The sequence below is a fragment of the Oculina patagonica genome, chromosome 6 (assembly GCF_052425735.1).
Source record: "Oculina patagonica isolate OP01 chromosome 6, crgOcupat, whole genome shotgun sequence".
Classification (NCBI taxonomy): domain Eukaryota; kingdom Metazoa; phylum Cnidaria; class Anthozoa; order Scleractinia; family Oculinidae; genus Oculina; species Oculina patagonica.
In genome coordinates, this window is record NC_135763.1 from 31689090 (window position 1) to 31707411 (window position 18322).

The 18322-nt window shown below is 38.1% G+C and overlaps 2 protein-coding genes and 1 long non-coding RNA gene across 6 annotated transcripts in view; 2 read left to right on the plus strand and 1 right to left on the minus strand.

Annotated features, from left to right (window-relative positions):
* LOC144658130 (uncharacterized) overlaps positions 1–18322 on the plus strand; it is an 80621-nt gene that overhangs the window by 59804 nt on the left and 2495 nt on the right. For all 3 annotated transcript variants that reach the window (XM_078518472.1, XM_078518473.1, XM_078518471.1), the window contains exons 14-15: positions 16924–17049; positions 17759–17884. In XM_078518472.1, coding sequence (XP_078374598.1) covers positions 16924–17049; positions 17759–17884 — 252 coding nt within the window. The remainder of the gene's footprint in view (positions 1–16923; positions 17050–17758; positions 17885–18322) is intronic.
* Positions 1526–2387, plus strand: LOC144656435 (uncharacterized). The gene is made up of 4 exons (XM_078516656.1): positions 1526–1712; positions 1823–2038; positions 2301–2322; positions 2378–2387. Exons 1-4 carry the CDS (start codon positions 1526–1528, stop codon positions 2385–2387), a joined length of 435 nt encoding a protein of 144 aa, XP_078372782.1.
* On the minus strand, positions 11925–15534 carry LOC144658385 (uncharacterized). 2 transcript variants are annotated; one of them, XR_013571684.1, is made up of 4 exons: positions 15029–15534; positions 14017–14047; positions 13043–13133; positions 11925–12323 (listed from the first exon to the last, which is right to left on the minus strand). It is a non-coding gene; the product is annotated as an uncharacterized LOC144658385 (long non-coding RNA). The 2 variants fall into 2 exon arrangements; XR_013571683.1 differs by lacking the exon at positions 15029–15534 and having other exon boundaries at positions 14017–15010.

Below are 18322 nucleotides of genomic sequence, written 5' to 3' on the forward strand. Positions count from 1 at the left end.
TCGTCCGACAGAAAAGGGAATTTCAATTTTATTTTTATTTGCCCCAAATAAACCTTTTAGTAAACTATTTTCGAAAATGACATTAAACGGTTCAGTTTCCTTTAACTTTTTTTAAAATTAAGAAAAGTTAAAAATTCGAAAAGCACATCCACCGTGGCGACCATTTTGGATGAAATTTAAGGTGTTTTCACGACACTCGTGTATACATACCAAACAACTACTCAGTATACCCTTTACACAGCTGTTTGGGTATCTCTTGAAGTGTATTTTCAGATATATTTTGTTTGAAAATATCACGTTTAAGAAAAGTTACGATCTTCGACAACCGACCCATTTCTAGAACATAAACGACAGGGCGAATATTAGCTAACTTCAAGATTGTCAAAAGCGGTCTGGTATATGATTGTTTTGGAGTTAAAAAACGACACCAAATTGAAGCTAAACCTTTCTTCTCTCTGTCTGAAAAATATTACTGGTGGCCCGTAAAAACTATTCCGCTGAGAGAATTAACCATAAAGGCTGTTTTTCGCTCTGACTCTCTCTATTTATAGTAACTATTTGTGAATTTGTCCCGAAATATAATTCTTCCTAGCGGCTTTTGTACCGTAAAGATCCCGATTAATGCCACGAAAGAACTTGAACGTTTAAACAGGTTTTAAAATTCAGTGTGCATCGGTCTTGGTAGTTGCCCTAGTATGAAAGAACAGCTTTCGTTGCGGGATTAGTAATTAGGAAGATGTACGTTTCGGTCTCGACATTCTGTCTGGATGTGAACGGCGTGGTATAAATTAAATTAAAGGCAAATCACGCTTCTCATAGATAGAACAAAATAAAACATAATCCAACCCAATTTACTTAAAACATGTTCATGCTACAAAATCCTTACTTGTGAGAGCGTGATATGATGGATAAATTTATAGAAAAGAGCCACAACTAATCATGAAACAGGAAATATTATCTGTTTGTTTATTTCCGCTTCAAGTCCTTCAATAACTTGAGAATTAGTTAAGGCATTTGATACTGCGAAGCCGTCCTGCTTTCTTTTCACATCGGTCAAAAGAATGATCATTTATGCTAAAAAAAGTTGAATCGATCGATTTTATATGAAGAAAAAGAAAGTGACAAAATCCTTCGATACAACGATTTTCCGTAAACATATTCATCACGCAAAATTTGTCATTCACAAACATCGTCTTCATTTCCTCGACTTTAATTTAAATACTTCATTTTCGGACAGATGATTATAAAGCTTTAACACGTACCTTAATTCTTCCGCAGTGTATAAAATGAAAAGGACCCGCTTCTCGCCGATTATTAATTAGAGAGAAGGGACTTTTACACCTAAAAGTTTTTTGTGTTGCGTGATAAAAACGCCAAAATACATGCATAGTTAATTAGATTCAGGAAAACAGTACGCAATGTTTTTACGCTGTGGTCACATTTCGCAGAATTTTTACTCTTTTTTGTGATCTACTTGTGAATGTTTTTTAACAACAAATACTTTTCGATATTATTTCTCGCCATTATGGCGTGCTGTAGCTCTTCGGAATTGGTGAGTGGAGATTGTGGATCAAGCCTTGATAACCCAACTAACATCAAATGTTTTACTTTACGCGAGTGCACGAAGGAAGTCTACAGTCACCTAGTTTTTTGCAAAGTTAGCGACGACAGCGAGATTGATACTGAATGGAAGTTATTGCTTGCAAGAGCAGGTAATGTGCAAAATTCGATGTATAATGAGACTCATTTTTGCAATATTTCACACTAACAATAATTCCGCCGGCAACAACAAGGAAATAATACCAAGTTTGTTGTTGTTTAGGTGTATTTGAAGTTGATGAATCTCACCTAGCAATGAACATATGCCCTCGTCATCGGGACTTGTTTGGTGTGCGCTGGAGGTCTTCTAAGACAAACTGCACCATACCAGATGAAATAGCTTCCCACAAATCAAAAGCGAAAGGCCTTTGTGGTTTACGGAGAAAGCAGTCACAATTTGTCTACCACAGAACCCAAAAGCTTATTCCAGTAGGGTCCAGTGAGTACCATGATGTTTTAAAGAAAACCATATATACGTACTAATTCAGTGGTGCTGTTTTAAAGTTAACCATATACACGTGCTAATTCAGTGGTTCAGTTGACCTGTTGACGGTTTAATTAAAATCCGGACAACAGACGATACAGCGCCTGATCATTGTAGTCCAGTCTTAACTCCTGTCACCCTGGCAATGTTGTTATCACACCAATAGGAGAATTTAAATATCCGTTATATATCTAAAATTGTTTTTGTACTTTATTAGAAATTTGCAAGCGATGTAAAGAGCATCTCGCAGGAAGTTTGAGCATTGACGCAAGCTTTCAAAGTTTTCACGATCAGCCAGAGCTAGTGACACCAAATGTGATAGAGGAACCCACTCCAAAGTCTTTAACAATTAAGGTAAGAATTTGAACAAACGGAATAATCATGCCTAACAGAATGATAGTTGTTATCTTAAGGCCATTTTCAGTGACACATTAATATATCAACCATGATAATAAAAAGAGGAGCTTAACGCGGTTTTCTTTCTTTGCAGGCACGTAAAGAAGTCTCAAGCTCGTCATCTGATGAATTAACCGAAGGCATCAGGGGCATTAAAATTACTGACGAGAGCTACTTACTTTCCTCTGATGCTGGAAGCGAGGTGTCATCAACAACCGATGCGAGTGGGGCCTCTTCTGACGATTGCGCTCGCCGTCAGAAATTAAACGTGTTCTTAGAGGAGTGTGGAATCCAACCACTTGGAAGGGCGTGGCTTGCATGGCGTGAAATTAGCGAGAGAACAAAAGAGAGATATCTGAAGCAGACATCAGAGATCGTGTCCTCAGTGCTTAGGGTAATTTCGTCAGAAAACTCCCCTGATCTGTGGAAAGAACTGCAATCTTCATGCATTGTGAACGATATGCTGGGCATAAGTCAAACAACTCTTCCCTCCGAGGTGGCCTACTTGGAAGCTCTTGCGGAGGCGTACAAATTGGCGAAGAGCTGGGATACCCGCCGACAAGTATTGTCTACCATGGCTGGTGTGGCAAGTTTTAAGTCTATTTCAGAATATATCCCAGGGCTCACACGATACCGTTTTACTATGGCTAACCTGCATGGCCTTTAGCATGGCCGGGGTGCCCAAGTCCCAAAGAAGAGCACTCCACATTTTCGAATAGACAGACAGCAGCTTGACCACTTTCTAAGTTTCATCACGAGCCCACATTTAATTCAGGATCTGCCTTTTGGGGAGAAGCACTTACAGCTGTCGAATGGGAAAGTGCTAACAGTGCCGAACGTAATCCGCACTATGATTCCCAATCGAATTGTGTTGCAGTATAAGCGTTTTTGCGCCGAAAGCAATTTCAAGCCATTTAGCGATAGCACTATGCTTCGAGTGTTATCCGAATGCAGTGCATCAGTGCGAAAGTCGCTACAGGGTCTCGATTATTTAGCAGCTGATGGTTCACGCGCCTTTGATACCCTGGCAGAGATAATAGAGGTAGTCTCCTCCAAAGCAGATGGGGGCAAAAAGTGGGCAGATGAGATGCGAGAGACTCTAAAAGAAGGAAAATTTTATTTGAAAGGAGATTATAAGGTAAGGTTTGGCCTAGTCAGTTCCGGACTCTTTCTAGTAAGGGCGAGCGAAAAAGCGAACTTTTCCCAACCTCGCATCTTCGCTCACCACCAACTATCGATAGCCTGGAATAGACTATTTTCCAGGTAAATACACATCTCATACATATATGTTTGGATTTATCAAAACCAGGTCAAGGAAATTTTCACCGTTTTAAGTGCAAATCGCTGTAAACGCGTTTTTTCTCGCCAGAATCTCCAAACTGGATGATATAAAAACTAAAGGGAATGTCAGTCTTTTTTTCTCTTCTCCTCTCTCTTCTCTACCTTTCAGCGTTGTATTTCTTTTTTCCCTTTCCTGTTGCGTTTTAAGCCAATTCCCGCAGTAACGTACTTTTTCAAGAATACTGACGTCAGACATATATATATCCATTGTTTGACTGTAGGTTCATGTTAATGATCAGTCACATGTGGCAGACCATTGTACTGTGTTCGTTTTGAGTGACAAATCTGATGCAGACTTCAGAAAGGAGTGTGACCACAGTCACGACGAGGTATGTGACCAATGTGAGGCCCTCAGTGCTGCAATAGAAGATGTCAAGAAAGTTGTTCAGAATACTGCTTTTGATTCAATTGACGACAAAGAGGAGTATTTATACCTGTGTCACACCACTGCGCATGCAATACAAGCGTGGAAATGCCACCAGTTAAGATCCGTCCGTCAAGACCAAGCTCGCCTAGATGTAATTGAAAGTTTAAATGAAGAAAGAGTGTTTATAGTGAGTGATTGGGCGATGAAATTTCTTCCACAAATGTTTCGAGAATCCCAGCAAGATTGGTTTGGTAAAAGGGGGATATCTTGGCATATCTCTGTTGTGTTTCGTCGCCTAAGTGGTGTTCTACAGTCACAAGCGTTTGTTCATGTAATCCAATCTTGTTCACAAAACAAAACACATGTTCTTACGCAGAGACCGCGCAAGAAAAATTTGAGTGGGGGGGTGGCTTAAGGTCGAACCCTGGAGTGACTCAACTTAGGGGAGTCGGTTGGAGGACAGGGGCATGCTCCCCCGGGAAAAAAATAAAAAAATAACGCTACTCACTGACCTTCAGGGTCAGCATTAACTTTTTTTATGTTAGTAACTGCTGTTACTTTCGTCCTTCACAAACTAAATCAATAATATGGCTTCCAGAAACAAAATATTTTCAGTGATTTTTCGTTTGTTTTTTATTCATTATATTTTTTTTCTGTTACTGTAAAAAAGTGGGGGGGGAAGCCCCCTAGCCCCTCCCATTGAGCGGTCCCTGTTACGTTGGCTGTTCTTTGTTGACAGGCGCTGTTACATCCATCTCCACTCCATTTTCTGCTGGTGACTTCAACGAAGTGGCGCAGAAGCCAGTTAATACGCAAACCCATTGCTCTACATCTGAGGCGGCCGAAAATGTCCAGGAGTCAGATTCAGAAGGATCTGGAGAAGCTGCTGTGTTTTCCTGCCCGCAAGAGGGGTGTGTTCGCGTTTTTCAGCGACTGTCCTCGCTTGAAAAACATCTTTCACTTGAATCTTGCACCAAAACACTGGAGAGACAGTCTTTATCAGACATCGCTAAGATAACGTATGCTTCTCTGCTGCAAGAAGGCGCGGCACCAATTCCAAGTACGTGTCCCACGTCTACTGAACACCGCGTTGTTTCCTCGTCTATTCTTTCAGAAGGTTGGGCCCTTAGAGCCCCCAAAAAATCCTACAGATTTAATACAAAACAGAAGGAATATTTGGAGGCCAAGTTCAATGTTGGTCAAGTTACTGGAAGAAAAGTGAATCCCGATGTTGTCGCTAAAGACATGCGATGCGCAAGAGACGAAGGCGGGGAGAAACTTTTTTCTAGTTCCGAATTCCTAACGGTCCAACAAGTCACTTCGTTCTTTTCCCGTCTTGCTGCAAAAAGGCGACAGCAATTAGCCACTGAAGAAGACGTATGTGCAGCAACAGAAGAGGAAAACTTTTGTACGGCAAGAGAATCTGTTCTGTCGTCCTTAGATCTGCAACATCCGATAACATATGACCAATTCAACATTTGTGCATTGGTCCGGGAGAGCAAGCTCAATAAGTTAAAAGTTGCTATGCTTCAAGTAATTTGCGAAGCTCTCAATTTGGAAACACCTGTACCAGCCGTCAAGAGAAAAGCTCCTTACACAGCTTTGCTGGTTGATGCCGTAAGCAAGTGTTCCTGTAGCGACACTGGTTGAGTTGACGTCATCCATGTCATGATTGTTATCATAATAGTCGTCCCTAGAAATTAACTGTTTTGTTGTGTTATATGACACTGTGTCATCTGACAAGATTTAGTAGAATACGTGTTTGCATATTATGAGGCCCGAAGTATTACTTTTTCAAACCTATTTTATACCCCACCTGTTTCTCCACGGATCTGCCTATTTTTATGCCTTTTTTTATCGAGAAGGTGGTGGTGAGAGTGGAGGGTGATCGCCTTTTGTATGAATTTTACCAACTGGTGCACCCTCTCATTGGGAGATTAAAATGTAATTTAGATTCCAATCGCTTTGCCCCGCCGCACCTCCCCTGAGGGAAGTTTGTAGGGTGATCAGACGCAAGGGAAATTACCGTGACTGGGGCTGTGTCACGTAATTGCATTCCGTGAGTTTGCGCGCGAACAAACGGTTGGTAACAATATCACACACCAGGTGCTGTTTATAGAAATGTTATATAGTGCAGAATCGTTTCACTTGTTAAAACGTCGAGTTTGGAGACATTTCTGCCGCCCAGTTGATCATTTCTAGCGGTTGTTTAGTTTGGTTGGTTAGGAACATTGTAGACATTTATGTAAGTATATTGTGTGTACATTTAAGAAGTAATATTTATAATTTATGATCACAAACAGGCCGCAGTTTCGTTACTATTTATGTTAACACCGAGGTTATCTTTGCAACTATCGTGATGTTTAATTCAGTTATTTTTAAACAGCAAAGGTTCAGGACAAGACAAATGCAAATATTAGCCGTCACGAAACTGGAAGTTTTAAATTCGTTTGAGTTACTTCCAGTAGGGTCAGCAATGTTCAAATAAATACGTTCCCCCTTAAAGAAAATAATGTTAAACATTAATAGATTTAAGCACATAAAAGGTGATTTTAACATCACACAACCGTAGTTTTGCACAATAAGACAACCTGAACTATCATTGAAGGGACGCAAATGTTTACTTTTCTCTTTTCCTTCTGTAAACACGCCGACGGTTTGATTTATTCCCGGGTAGTTTTTCTGTGATTTAATTAAGATAAAGAAATACTTACGCTCCCATCATTAAGGACTTTATACCATGAACATGTTTTAAGTAAATTGGGTCGGATTATGTTTTATTTTGTTCTATCTATGAGAAGCGTGATTTGCCTTTAATTTAATTTATACCACGCCGTTCACATCCAGACAGAATGTCGAGACCGAAACGTACATCTTCCTAATTACTAATCCCGCAACGAAAGCTGTTCTTTCATGCTAGGGCAACTACCGATGCACGATGCACACTGAATTTTAAAACCTGTTTAAACGTTCAAGTTCTTTCGTGGCATTAATCGGGATCTTTACGGTACAAAAGCCGCTAGGAAGAATTATATTTCGGGACAAATTCACAAATAGTTACTATAAATAGAGAGAGTCAGAGCGAAAAACAGCCTTTATGGTTAATTCTCTCAGCGGAATAGTTTTTACGGGCCACCAGTAATATTTTTCAGACAGAGAGAAGAAAGGTTTAGCTTCAATTTGGTGTCGTTTTTTAACTCCAAAACAATCATATACCAGACCGCTTTTGACAATCTTGAAGTTAGCTAATATTCGCCCTGTCGTTTATGTTCTAGAAATGGGTCGGTTGTCGAAGATCGTAACTTTTCTTAAACGTGATATTTTCAAACAAAATATATCTGAAAATAAACTTCAAGAGATACCCAAACAGCTGTGTAAAGGGTATACTGAGTAGTTGTTTGGTATGTATACACGAGTGTCGTGAAAACACCTTAAATTTCATCCAAAATGGTCGCCACGGTGGATGTGCTTTTCGAATTTTTAACTTTTCTTAATTTTAAAAAAAGTTAAAGGAAACTGAACCGTTTAATGTCATTTTCGAAAATAGTTTACTAAAAGGTTTATTTGGGGCAAATAAAAATAAAATTGAAATTCCCTTTCTGTCGGACGATTCTCGAAAAATTCAGAATCTGTCTCTTAAGATAGCTATATCTAAAAACACCGGTCCACGCCTAATTCTTCTTCAATTTAATTTCGACTTTACACTTTAACGAGTATATTGCAGAACGTGAAAACAATTTGAAAAAGAGGATATACAGCTATTTTAATTGATTAGAGCTTAAAGGCAAGACCGTATGGTTCTTTGGGTATTTACTAGAATTTTGCATATTGGACTACAGGAAACAAGAAGCTACTGAGTAGCTTGAAACCGGGTGGTTAATGTTTAAACTCTTTTGGATAACAACTGAAAGCCTGCTTTTAGACGAACCCAGTAGCGTTTATATTTCCTTTTGTTGCTGTTCAACAAGAAGTGCGTTATGCTGAAGCGTAACATGCGATATACGATACTCGGCCGTCAGTATGAAAGGTCAAAGGCACTTTGATCACTTTTAAAGACTTTGAAGGTGGAAATATCAGAGTTGTTTTCGTTTTACTCTTAAAACTCATGAAACATAACGTGACTCTTTCATTTACATCTCGTACTGGTTATTTCTAACTTAGCAGCAATTCTATTTTGCACTGAGGTCTAAGCGATGATTTATTGTTGAGTTAAACACATGGAAAACGTCTATAACGCACGTAATTTTAATCCCTCCAATTTCCTCCGTCCCATTCCCCTTCCCCCATTGAGGCAATTTCAAGTGGGCAATGAAAGATGACCAGTTTTAAGCCAATCAACATTCGTGACCTTCATGCCCTACCGACAAAAAAAAATACAAAAAAACGCCGGGTAGATTGTGAACCAGGGGGCACCAGATGTGGCTAAAAGTACCTTGTTTCTTCGTGTAGAAAGAGGAAGAAATCGACAACTTCGCGTTTGTCATGTCCAAGTATCTATTATTAGGGGAGCTCCTTAGCGGCCCGAAGGGCCGCAGAACGTAGCCCCATAACTGTTATGCGAGGATAGAATTTAGGAGGAACCAAGCATTTGAGTTTTCATGGTCATCGTGGCTAGCGGCATGGTTCGCGGGCACGCGCGCACGACGTCGCCCCAACATGGCGGCCATAGTTAGTTTTAAAACGAAGCTAGCCATGGCCACTGCATGGATCATGTCCTCTGAACTGTCTGAAGAAAGAGACAGGACCCTGACTGAAGGTCACAACCTGTAATGAATTGCTGAGCCCCATTTTATGACAGAACGTTTCATGTTGTTCTTACTTTTTGGGCGCAGTTTCGATAGATTCGGTTTTCAAGGCTTAGATCTATCCGTAAATACTTTGCCGTTTTTAATATGAGTACATTCAAGCTTAAACTTTCATGTCAGTTCATTGTTTTTGTTCCCTTTGAGTTGGTTTTATTTTTTTATGGATTAACTGATTATCTATTGCCGTAAGTTGATTTTCTTTGGCCGTATAAATTCGAATTCCATTCCCTTGCCGCGATGTTTTGTCAGATGAGTGTTTATTTTTATTGCTGTGAGTTTATTCCGACTTTCAGGCATAAATTTTCTTGGCAGAAAAAAACTCATACAGTATTAGTGACATTTCTAGAAGTGTTAAACGACTACAAAGCAGAACGCTCGAACAAAATTAATTTATTTAAACTTAACTGTTTTGAATTTCGCGTTTACCCCACCGAGCGCAAGATGTGAATACAAACTGAATCATGATTTTTGCCTTAGTCAAGTTCACTTTTACACTGAATAACTACGCTGAATAGAGATGATTTAGTATACGTTAAAATCTGTTTAAACTATGCAATCGGTAAGAAATAAAAAAAATAACCACCGATTTATCCAGATGAGTTTTAAATTTGCGTACGTGAGCAACCCATTTGAGTGCCAATACAGGCAAGAAAGAGAAGGGAATATTTGTCCATGAAATATATTGACGTCGATAAGAGAATCGCGAAACTATTTTCTATTCTCATAGAAAGCAGAGAATTCTTAATTAATTTTTACGAGGCCGTGAGTTGTTCTGCCTTAAGATTAATATTTTTGTTGTAGCGTAAGTCATTCATATTAACCATGATCGTTTCAATTTTGTCTTACCGGCCAGCATATATTTTTTTCTATTTTTAGAAAGCAGATAATGAATTATTTTTAATTAATCCTTTCGAAGCTTTGAGTTGTTCTACCTCGAGATTATCAATTTTGTTGTACCGTAAGGCATTCATTTTAACAATCATCGATTTAAATTTGTCTTGCACCTTTGGGCCAGCATGTATAATTCTTTCTGTTATATTGTTTTATCTTTCTGTTATATTGCTTTCTGTTAGAAAGCAATGAATTAATAACGCTTAATTAATTTTTACGAGGCCATGAAATGTTCTGCCTAGAGATTATTATTTTTGTTGTACCGTAAGAAACTCATTTTAATGACGATCGATTCAAATTTGTCTTGCACCTATGGGCTAGCTCTGACCGCATATTTATCCGAATGGAAACATTGTTAAAATGGGGAGCTCCGCCTCCCTAAATCTATATATCAGTATATACTAAAACAGTGTAAAGCATTTTTGGCGTTCGCTGATTGGCTACTCAAATTTTGAATATCCTTTGTTATTAAATTCTTAACCTCGGATATTGCATTTCTAGCTTTCTGATTGGTTTACTGAATCCCGGCTATCAGGTCGTATATCTTTGTTTGACCTTATATGGGAAATGAGTGCGGCAAGTGCCGCTCAGCGTAAAATTTTTCTGCGGGAAGCGACAGTTCAATCAAAAAAATGGTTTTGAACAGCAAATTTGGCGAGCTTTATGAACAACAAATAATTAGCGGTGCCTACAAAAACCACAGAAATGCCATAGTAAATTTAACTACGCAAAACAAAAAGATAGATGCGAAAAGTGTAATAAATAATACTTTTAAACTGAACGCACAACAAGAGCGAGTGAATAAAGTAGAAAAGCAGCAAATAATTTACGAAAGAACGGCAAACGGACACAGTTTCATTCAGTGTACGTCATAAAACTAGGCTCAGCACCTCAGTAAAGTTTGTTACCTTTCAATCTTGGTTTTAATTTTTCATACTTCAATAAACCTGTTCCACTTTGAGCTCAATTTCGCTTCAAATAATATAGCAGTCTTGATGACAGCCATGGAGCCGTAAAGTACAATGTAAACACTTGCTTCGTTCGACTTGCACAAGACTTGTAGTTTCCAGAAAAGGTTTTGCTTCGTATCTTCTCGTAAATCTTAACTGTTGTCACAATTTCCAGGATATTTAGACGACTATAGAGGGGATTGTTTGAGGAAAATCTTCTGAAGAAAACTCTCTTGCTCGCTTTCCTCGTATGTTTCATTCAACTCAAGAAGTGAACACCGCGCCAGAAATTTTCGCGCCTCCTCATAGTATCACTTCGTTTACATCAAAATGAAATGTCCAGTCGATTTAAACTTGAGAAGAATTTAATAAAACAATTATTCCATTCGCCCTTGTTGGATACGAGTCGTTATAGCCAACTCGCATCCAACGCGGGCTCATGGAATAATTGTTAACTATTCACCTCCGCAACGCGTGCAAAAAATTGTAATCGTTGCAGGAATAAATAAGTTAAGCATCATCCTTTCGAGTTATAGAATCTCACTGTTTTAGTATATACTAAAACAAATATTCACACTGTTAATTCAAAAGATCTGTTTTGGCCCCAAAAATGGGGCCGAAACGGTGAGTAAAATACGGTACCTTTTTTAGGGCTCTTTTAGCCCTTTTGTAACAGAGCTTTTTTGTCCCCATTACAAAGGGCTGAAGTGGCCCTTTTTGGGGAGTTCAAATGACCCAAAAGAAGAGCCATTTTTGGAAAACTGTGGTGCTATTTTGGATTTTAAAAGATCTGAATTGGCCCTAACTAAGGGGCCGAAACGATACTGGTTTTCTTAAATAGCCCTCATAGGAGCCGTTTCTAACCCTCCTAAGGCAGTAAAAATGACACTCATTTTGTAGTAGTTTTGGCTCATGCTCAGCTTAAACACATCGTCAGAACTAAATCAGCACCAGCACTTGCTATCAGAGTCGATGGTTATCTACTTGCTATATGGCTGTCATAATGACCACTACAGTCCTCATAATAACCCTTACAGTAGCCAATTCCAACTGATAGCTAGGGACAAAAATAGCACACTTTTGTGACCAAATGAGTCCTAATTTTTTTATTTTTCTGTCTAATAAATTGCAGTGACCACTCATGTACACTCATGCACAGCCCTTAACATGTGAATGTTATTGTAACATGATTTTTTAGGAGTCATTGTGGTATTTTACTTGCACACAATCATCGCAGCTTTGTGCTTTTTATTATATGATATTACAGTTAGCGAAAGGCATTACTTACTGCCAGCATGCTATATGTTTCTTTGTAAAAATGCAATATTGTTTTTATATGCTTAAGCTCTAATCACACAATGCTCTGGTATAGAATACTGTACAACACCACTCCTTAACACAGCAAAGAATTTGTCGAAGTCAAAACTTCCAACGGCAACAATTTGTGGTTGAACAAAAATGGCAAGGTCATCATCAACTGAAGCAGCTCTCTGCAGAAAAAAAAAAACAAGAGATAAGTCCCCTTACTACATACAGCTGACCAAATTAAACTAAATGTAAACTGCTAAAGTACATGTAGTAACAAGTTAAACTTACTAAACAAGATAAAGTCAAACTGTACATGTAAAAGTCCTTGTTGTTATGATATTCAAGTATTTTTAAACTATATAATGTAGTAAATTTATATATAAAGTACTGCCCCAACCAGCAAATAAAAATAACCGCAAGCAAAACAGAGTGGACACTTCGTGTACACATACCAAAAAATAAAAACCTGTACACTGTACATGTACATCTACAAAATGAGCTTATTTTGAAATTATTGGCTGCGGCCGCACTTAGAGAGTTGACGGGGTAATTTTTTAGAAACCCGGTTAAAAATTTCCACAAAACTTAACTCGGTTAAAGTATGGTTACGATAACTAACTCGGTTAAACTTTTTTAGAGGCTGCATTAAGATCAGACAAGACTGAAGTGTTGTCATGATTTAGCTACTTGTAAATAAATGAAATGGCTGGCTATCTTAATCATGTTAGTTATCATATGCCCAATTATTTTTCTGCTTTTGAGATTTATTTCAATTTCTTCCTCTACAATAATTTCTCCAGGGTGTTCAGAAGTAAATGTTGAACAGGTTGAACTTTCGCCACCCTCTGATGAGTGAGGGGAATGTGGTGTTTCAAGTCATGAATGAACCATGCAAACGTGCCTGTTATAGCGAAGCTGCAGGCCAAGCTTGCTGAGGATGCCACGATAGCCCTGACTGAGCCAAATCATTGTTGCCCCGGTTCTCGAGTTCTCTAGTAGTGAGGGAAATTATAGAATTAAGCCATGAATTGTGTCCAGATGCCATGTTTGCGTGTGACAGAAAACGAAATCTCATCTCACACAGTGGTGATTGGTTGACGATTAAAACAATAGTTGAATCTGATAAGAAACCGCTAACCTGGTTAAAACTACCCAGAAAGGTAGTTTAGAATTAACCTAACCGGGTTATAAAAATCCATTGTTCTTTAATTAATTTCCATGGGAACCACTAACTTGGTTAAGGGTCGGTTAACTCTTCAAATATGCGGCCGCATCAGACAGTTTTGATAACCCAGTTAACTTTAATTGATTAATTGGAAGTAACCCGGTTAACTCGCCAAGTGCGCCCGCGGCCATTGTAAGCTAAACAGTGGCTTTAAGTTGTCAACTTCCACTATAATGGACGCCTTTTGGACAAAAGTTTGGTCTCTGTTATGACAATGTGTGAAGGAATAGGGACACTGCATCTACAGTAAATGCTGACTAAGATTTTGGAGAACTTGGCATTAATTAGGCAAGCTAGTGCACGGAGACATATTGTCAACAATGTGATTTACATGTATCAATGCCTAACAAGGTAGGATACTATAAAACAACAATCACCATTCCAAACAAAAAAAGGCTTAAAATAATTGTTGACAAAAAGCTGTTATTGAGGATCTACAGTGCTCAGTAATTGTGAATCCCAATTACCTAATGATTATTAATTATGAGCAATTTAACTTTTAACTATATTAAACTATGTGACAATTAATATTTTGTGCAGAATTAAACTCAAAAAAGATATACATGTATATAATAAAAGGAACCAGGCAGAAATTGTTACAGATAGTTTTAAAATACAATGTAAATGATAAAATCTGGGTTTTTACTTACCTTTGGACATCCCAACAATATAATGTCCGATCTGAAAATAACATAATAGTATGAGCAATTATATCGTTTCACACTCAATTTCCAAGACATTTCAATATACAAAATAATGGAGAAATTCAATTAAGACAGTAATAATTATGGCAAATCAAGGTTTCTTGTCTAAAGCGGTTTAATTTTGTTTGTATACATGTAAACCTTATTTAACACAATTTTTTAAATGGCTTTTGATGCTCAAGATGTCACAAATGTAAAATTTAATAATGCTTTTTAGTTTAATATGTTCAGTAAATCAAACTACACTGCACATACATGTACATGTATATTTATGGACCTTGGTGAAATAGGTATACATGTGTTATAGGCCTTTACACACAGCTACTGTGCAGTGTAGTGCAGTTCAGTGTGATTTATCAATGCTTTACAGAAGGACACCTTAGCATAAAGCTAAACACCAACCTGGCATAAACCTTAATCACACCAAACATGTAAAGCAGCACTGCACCAAAAGTAAAGAGCTCAGGATATAAATTATTGTCATAATAATAGTCAAGGTACATGGCACTAAACAGTGTGATTTAAAAATACCTAAAAGGATAGGATACCTTAGCATAAAGCTAAACACCACCCTGGCATAAACCTAAATCACACCATAAAGCAGCATTGCACCAAACAAAAAGGTCTGCTAAATAATAATACATGTAGTATCAGCCAATGCAATGTTTTATATTAGCAAACAAAAACAGACATATTCAATGTAGATCATACGATATCTGCTATATATTCAATAAGTCTTTAGGGTTTATTATTTACATTTTGTACACAGGGCACATAATCAGTAAAACTGTTCTTCCTAGTGACCCTGGTACATTTAATATCAGTTAGTAAAACATGTAAATTTCATGTCAGCCTAGAAAAAATGAACCATTTTTTAACGACTAACATGTACATTTACGAAGATGTGTCTTCGTATTTAATATATCATTTAGCATCTCAAAACTTGAGGAATTCTTACCTTCACAGTTGACAATCTAGCTAGGATTAGGAATCACTTGGTTCAGGCTCAATTCAGGCAGCACATGGACACAATCGAGCTTACCTTGGTCATCAAGAGCGGTCGAAACAGGCGTACAAATCTGAGATCCGATGCAAGAAGGCTCCATACAGCTGCTTAGCTCTTAGAACTGTGCTTTACGAGAGTAAAACGTTCTTTTCCGTGCATAAAAATTAACTCCAGTGATGATGAGCGACCTTCGAAACCGTTGCTTTTCAGAATCAAGCGCCAAAAGTACCGAAGGGGAGGCCGGGAAGAACGTATATTGCGCATGTTCCGTCCAGAGCCTCTCGGCAAGCGCAAAAAGGCACGCAACGCGCGCAACGAAACAAATAATCGTAACAACGGAATCTATCAAACAACAGAAAATCATGAGAAAACAAAACATTTCTTGACACAATCATATTTTAATAAAGGGGGGATCGATTCAAAAATCATGAGTCCATCCCTGATATCCGGTATACATTATAAGTCGACTGGAACTGGGCTTGTTTCTCAAATTTTAAATCGCGCATAATTGTGTCGGGATATCACAACAACATGATACAGACAAAATGCCTTTTTTTCGTAATTTTCACTGTTATACAATGTATAGTTAAAAGAATGTGATGTCCACAGCTATACCTAGCATGTGAAAATTCGACTTTCTCTGTCCATAATTAAAATGCACAAAACGACCCAAAAGATAAGGTCTAAATCAGTACCGGGCCAGTGCCGAATTGACCCTTTAACTGGGGCAGCTCAGATTTATAAGAGAAGTGACTCTTATAGTTAGGGCCAAAACAGCTATGATGGCTAGGGCTATAATAGACTTGAGAGCTGAATTGGTTTTCAGTGAAGGCTAAATTGGTTTTATATGGGGACGAATTGGTTTTCGTAGGAGCCATTTTGCGCCAAATTTTCAAAATAGCCCTCAAAGGGGCCAAATTAGCCCTTGGCCTATTGGGGCTAAATCGGCACTTTGGGGCTAAAACAGATCTTTTGAATTAACAGTGCACCTCAGTGTCGGTGGCTAGTGGTGGATATTCACCTCGCCGCTTTGCGCTCGGTAGTATTCAGCACATGCAGCTGTTCTCCTCTTCTACCCATACAACCTTTCGGTTTTGCCTTAAAGCTTTGATCGGTCCACGTTTTTTGAAATAGAAGTAGATCAAAAAACAAAAAAAGAAGAAAATAAAGAAGCGTCTTCTCTCTAGAGAAAACAGGTATAAATATAAGAGTGCTTAATATTAATTTTGAAAAATTACTACATTGTTATAATAACTGAAATTGTAACACTCGACCTGATCCGAGTTTGTGCGATCTCTTGATTTTCCTTTTCCAGGTTTTATGATATTGGAACCAGCTGATGGAAAAGGGCGGGGAGGGTGTGTTTTCAGTGTTCCAAATATTCTCTTGTATAAAAGCTAATGAGTATCGTGGTCACATGGCCAGTCACATGACATCAGAAGTCACGTGTTCGTGAGTCGGTAATAATAATAATAATAATAATAATAATAATAATAATCATAATCATAATCATAATCATAATCATAATCATAATAATAATAATAATTCATGAAAGTATAATAATAGTAATAAGGAAGCCTTCAATCACTAGAAAATGTTTTCAGGAGGGCCTTCAAAATAAAAATCTAATAAATTGGTATACACTACAAATTAGGAAATTGAAATGGGCAATCTTAAATAATTTTTTACGAATTTCAATTTTAAAAACTCTGCCCCAATTTCAACATTGTAATAAGAATTGAACTTAAAACATGTACACGGACAGAATTGAACAATTAACAGTACTTGGTGTATAACAACTTAACGTGTGCATTAACATTCCATTTTTATACCAAACATTTCTACAGATATTGACGAGTGTTCGGTCAGCGGTTCATGTGGTCCTAACCAGCTCTGTTTAAACGAAATGGGAAAATATTCTTGCCCCTGTCGCACAGGATACCGCGCGAGTACAGACCCACGACGCTGTATAGGTAAGTTTTAAAAGGTCTTTGCAAATTTGAAAAATCCAAAAGGCGAAAATGTGAAAAACATTTCCAATTACCAGTAGCTCTACAGGCCAATACATGTAAGTATAGTAGGGATCGGTTACTCCGTTTTTTAAGGTCGAATCTTATCAACAAGAGGCGGGGAATACATTAACGGGCGTGACGTCAAAGACTCATCAATTAAAATGCGGTGGATTTAATTAAACTGCAGATGATACCATAAACATGTAAAAATAAGCTAAATAAACCGACGTTTCATGACGCCATTCTGAATTCTGCGAATTCAAAATAAAAAGATGTTACGCTCAATTTACATAATAAGGCATGTGTGGCAAATTGTAGAAATACTTTTGCACGTATTGAATCTTTTGCTGTTATAAACGGCTCGACGAGTTTGTCACTGCCTACAATCTTAGTCGATACGCTTGAGTGAACTTAGTAATAAAGGCACTGTAAAATAAAACATCGGCAAAACCTTCTCCGCCACAACCACCGCAATTTTACTTTTTGCCTCCTCCTTCTCCACAATTCTACCTCTCATTCAGGCTGACGTAGGTCCCACAACGGCCTCACATGGGCCCCCCTCACATTGGTCTGACATCGGCCCCACATCGGCCTCAAATCGGGCCCCATTTCCCAATGTTAAAATGGTAAAGAACACAAGTTAATAAGAATTTCGTCTTTTTTGCTTCAGATATTGACGAATGTGAGATAGACAAGCATGACTGCCCGAAATATTCGAAATGTGAAAACAAGGATGGTGGATATAATTGCCGGTGTAAAAAAGGATATAAGAAAACACCACAAGGAGCATGCTCGGGTAATGTGCTTATATGTTATTTTATTTTAGTAGAAACTCAGCTGTGTTCTATTGGAAATCCGCGAATCTGATTGGTTCTCCCACTGTTCCTCTAGAAAACAGTCGCGCGCGCCTAGCTCTTTAAGCAGTAAATTTTCTTGATTTTTGACTTCAAAGTGCACAATATTGTAGGTTTTGGACTGCAATCCTTAAGACCGCCCTCGTTTTCTATGAGCGATAGTCAACTTGGCTGTGCCTCGTTGACTATTTGCTCATAGAAAACTCGGGCTCGCAGTCTAATTGTTAAATAGATCCCTAGTAATTTTTTCCTCTACTTTAGACCTGGTGCCAAACTTTTCATATTATATTTATTTGTTAATGCAAACAAAACTCATTCAATCCACAAGAAAGGTTTTTCGAGGTAGGAAAAAGCCTATTATTAAATTAAAGCGACTGTGT

What these genes read in the sequence shown, in the direction of transcription:
- LOC144656435 (XM_078516656.1), top strand. Translation starts at nt 1,526, where the DNA reads ATGGCGTGCTGTAGCTCTTCGGAATTGGTGAGTGGAGATTGTGGATCA. An exon ending in GTTATTGCTTGCAAGAGCAG is followed by an intron (nt 1,713 to 1,822) that starts GTAATGTGCAAA and finishes GTTGTTGTTTAG; the next exon opens with GTGTATTTGAAGTTGATGAA. An exon ending in GCTTATTCCAGTAGGGTCCA is followed by an intron (nt 2,039 to 2,300) that starts GTGAGTACCATG and finishes GTACTTTATTAG; the next exon opens with AAATTTGCAAGCGATGTAAA.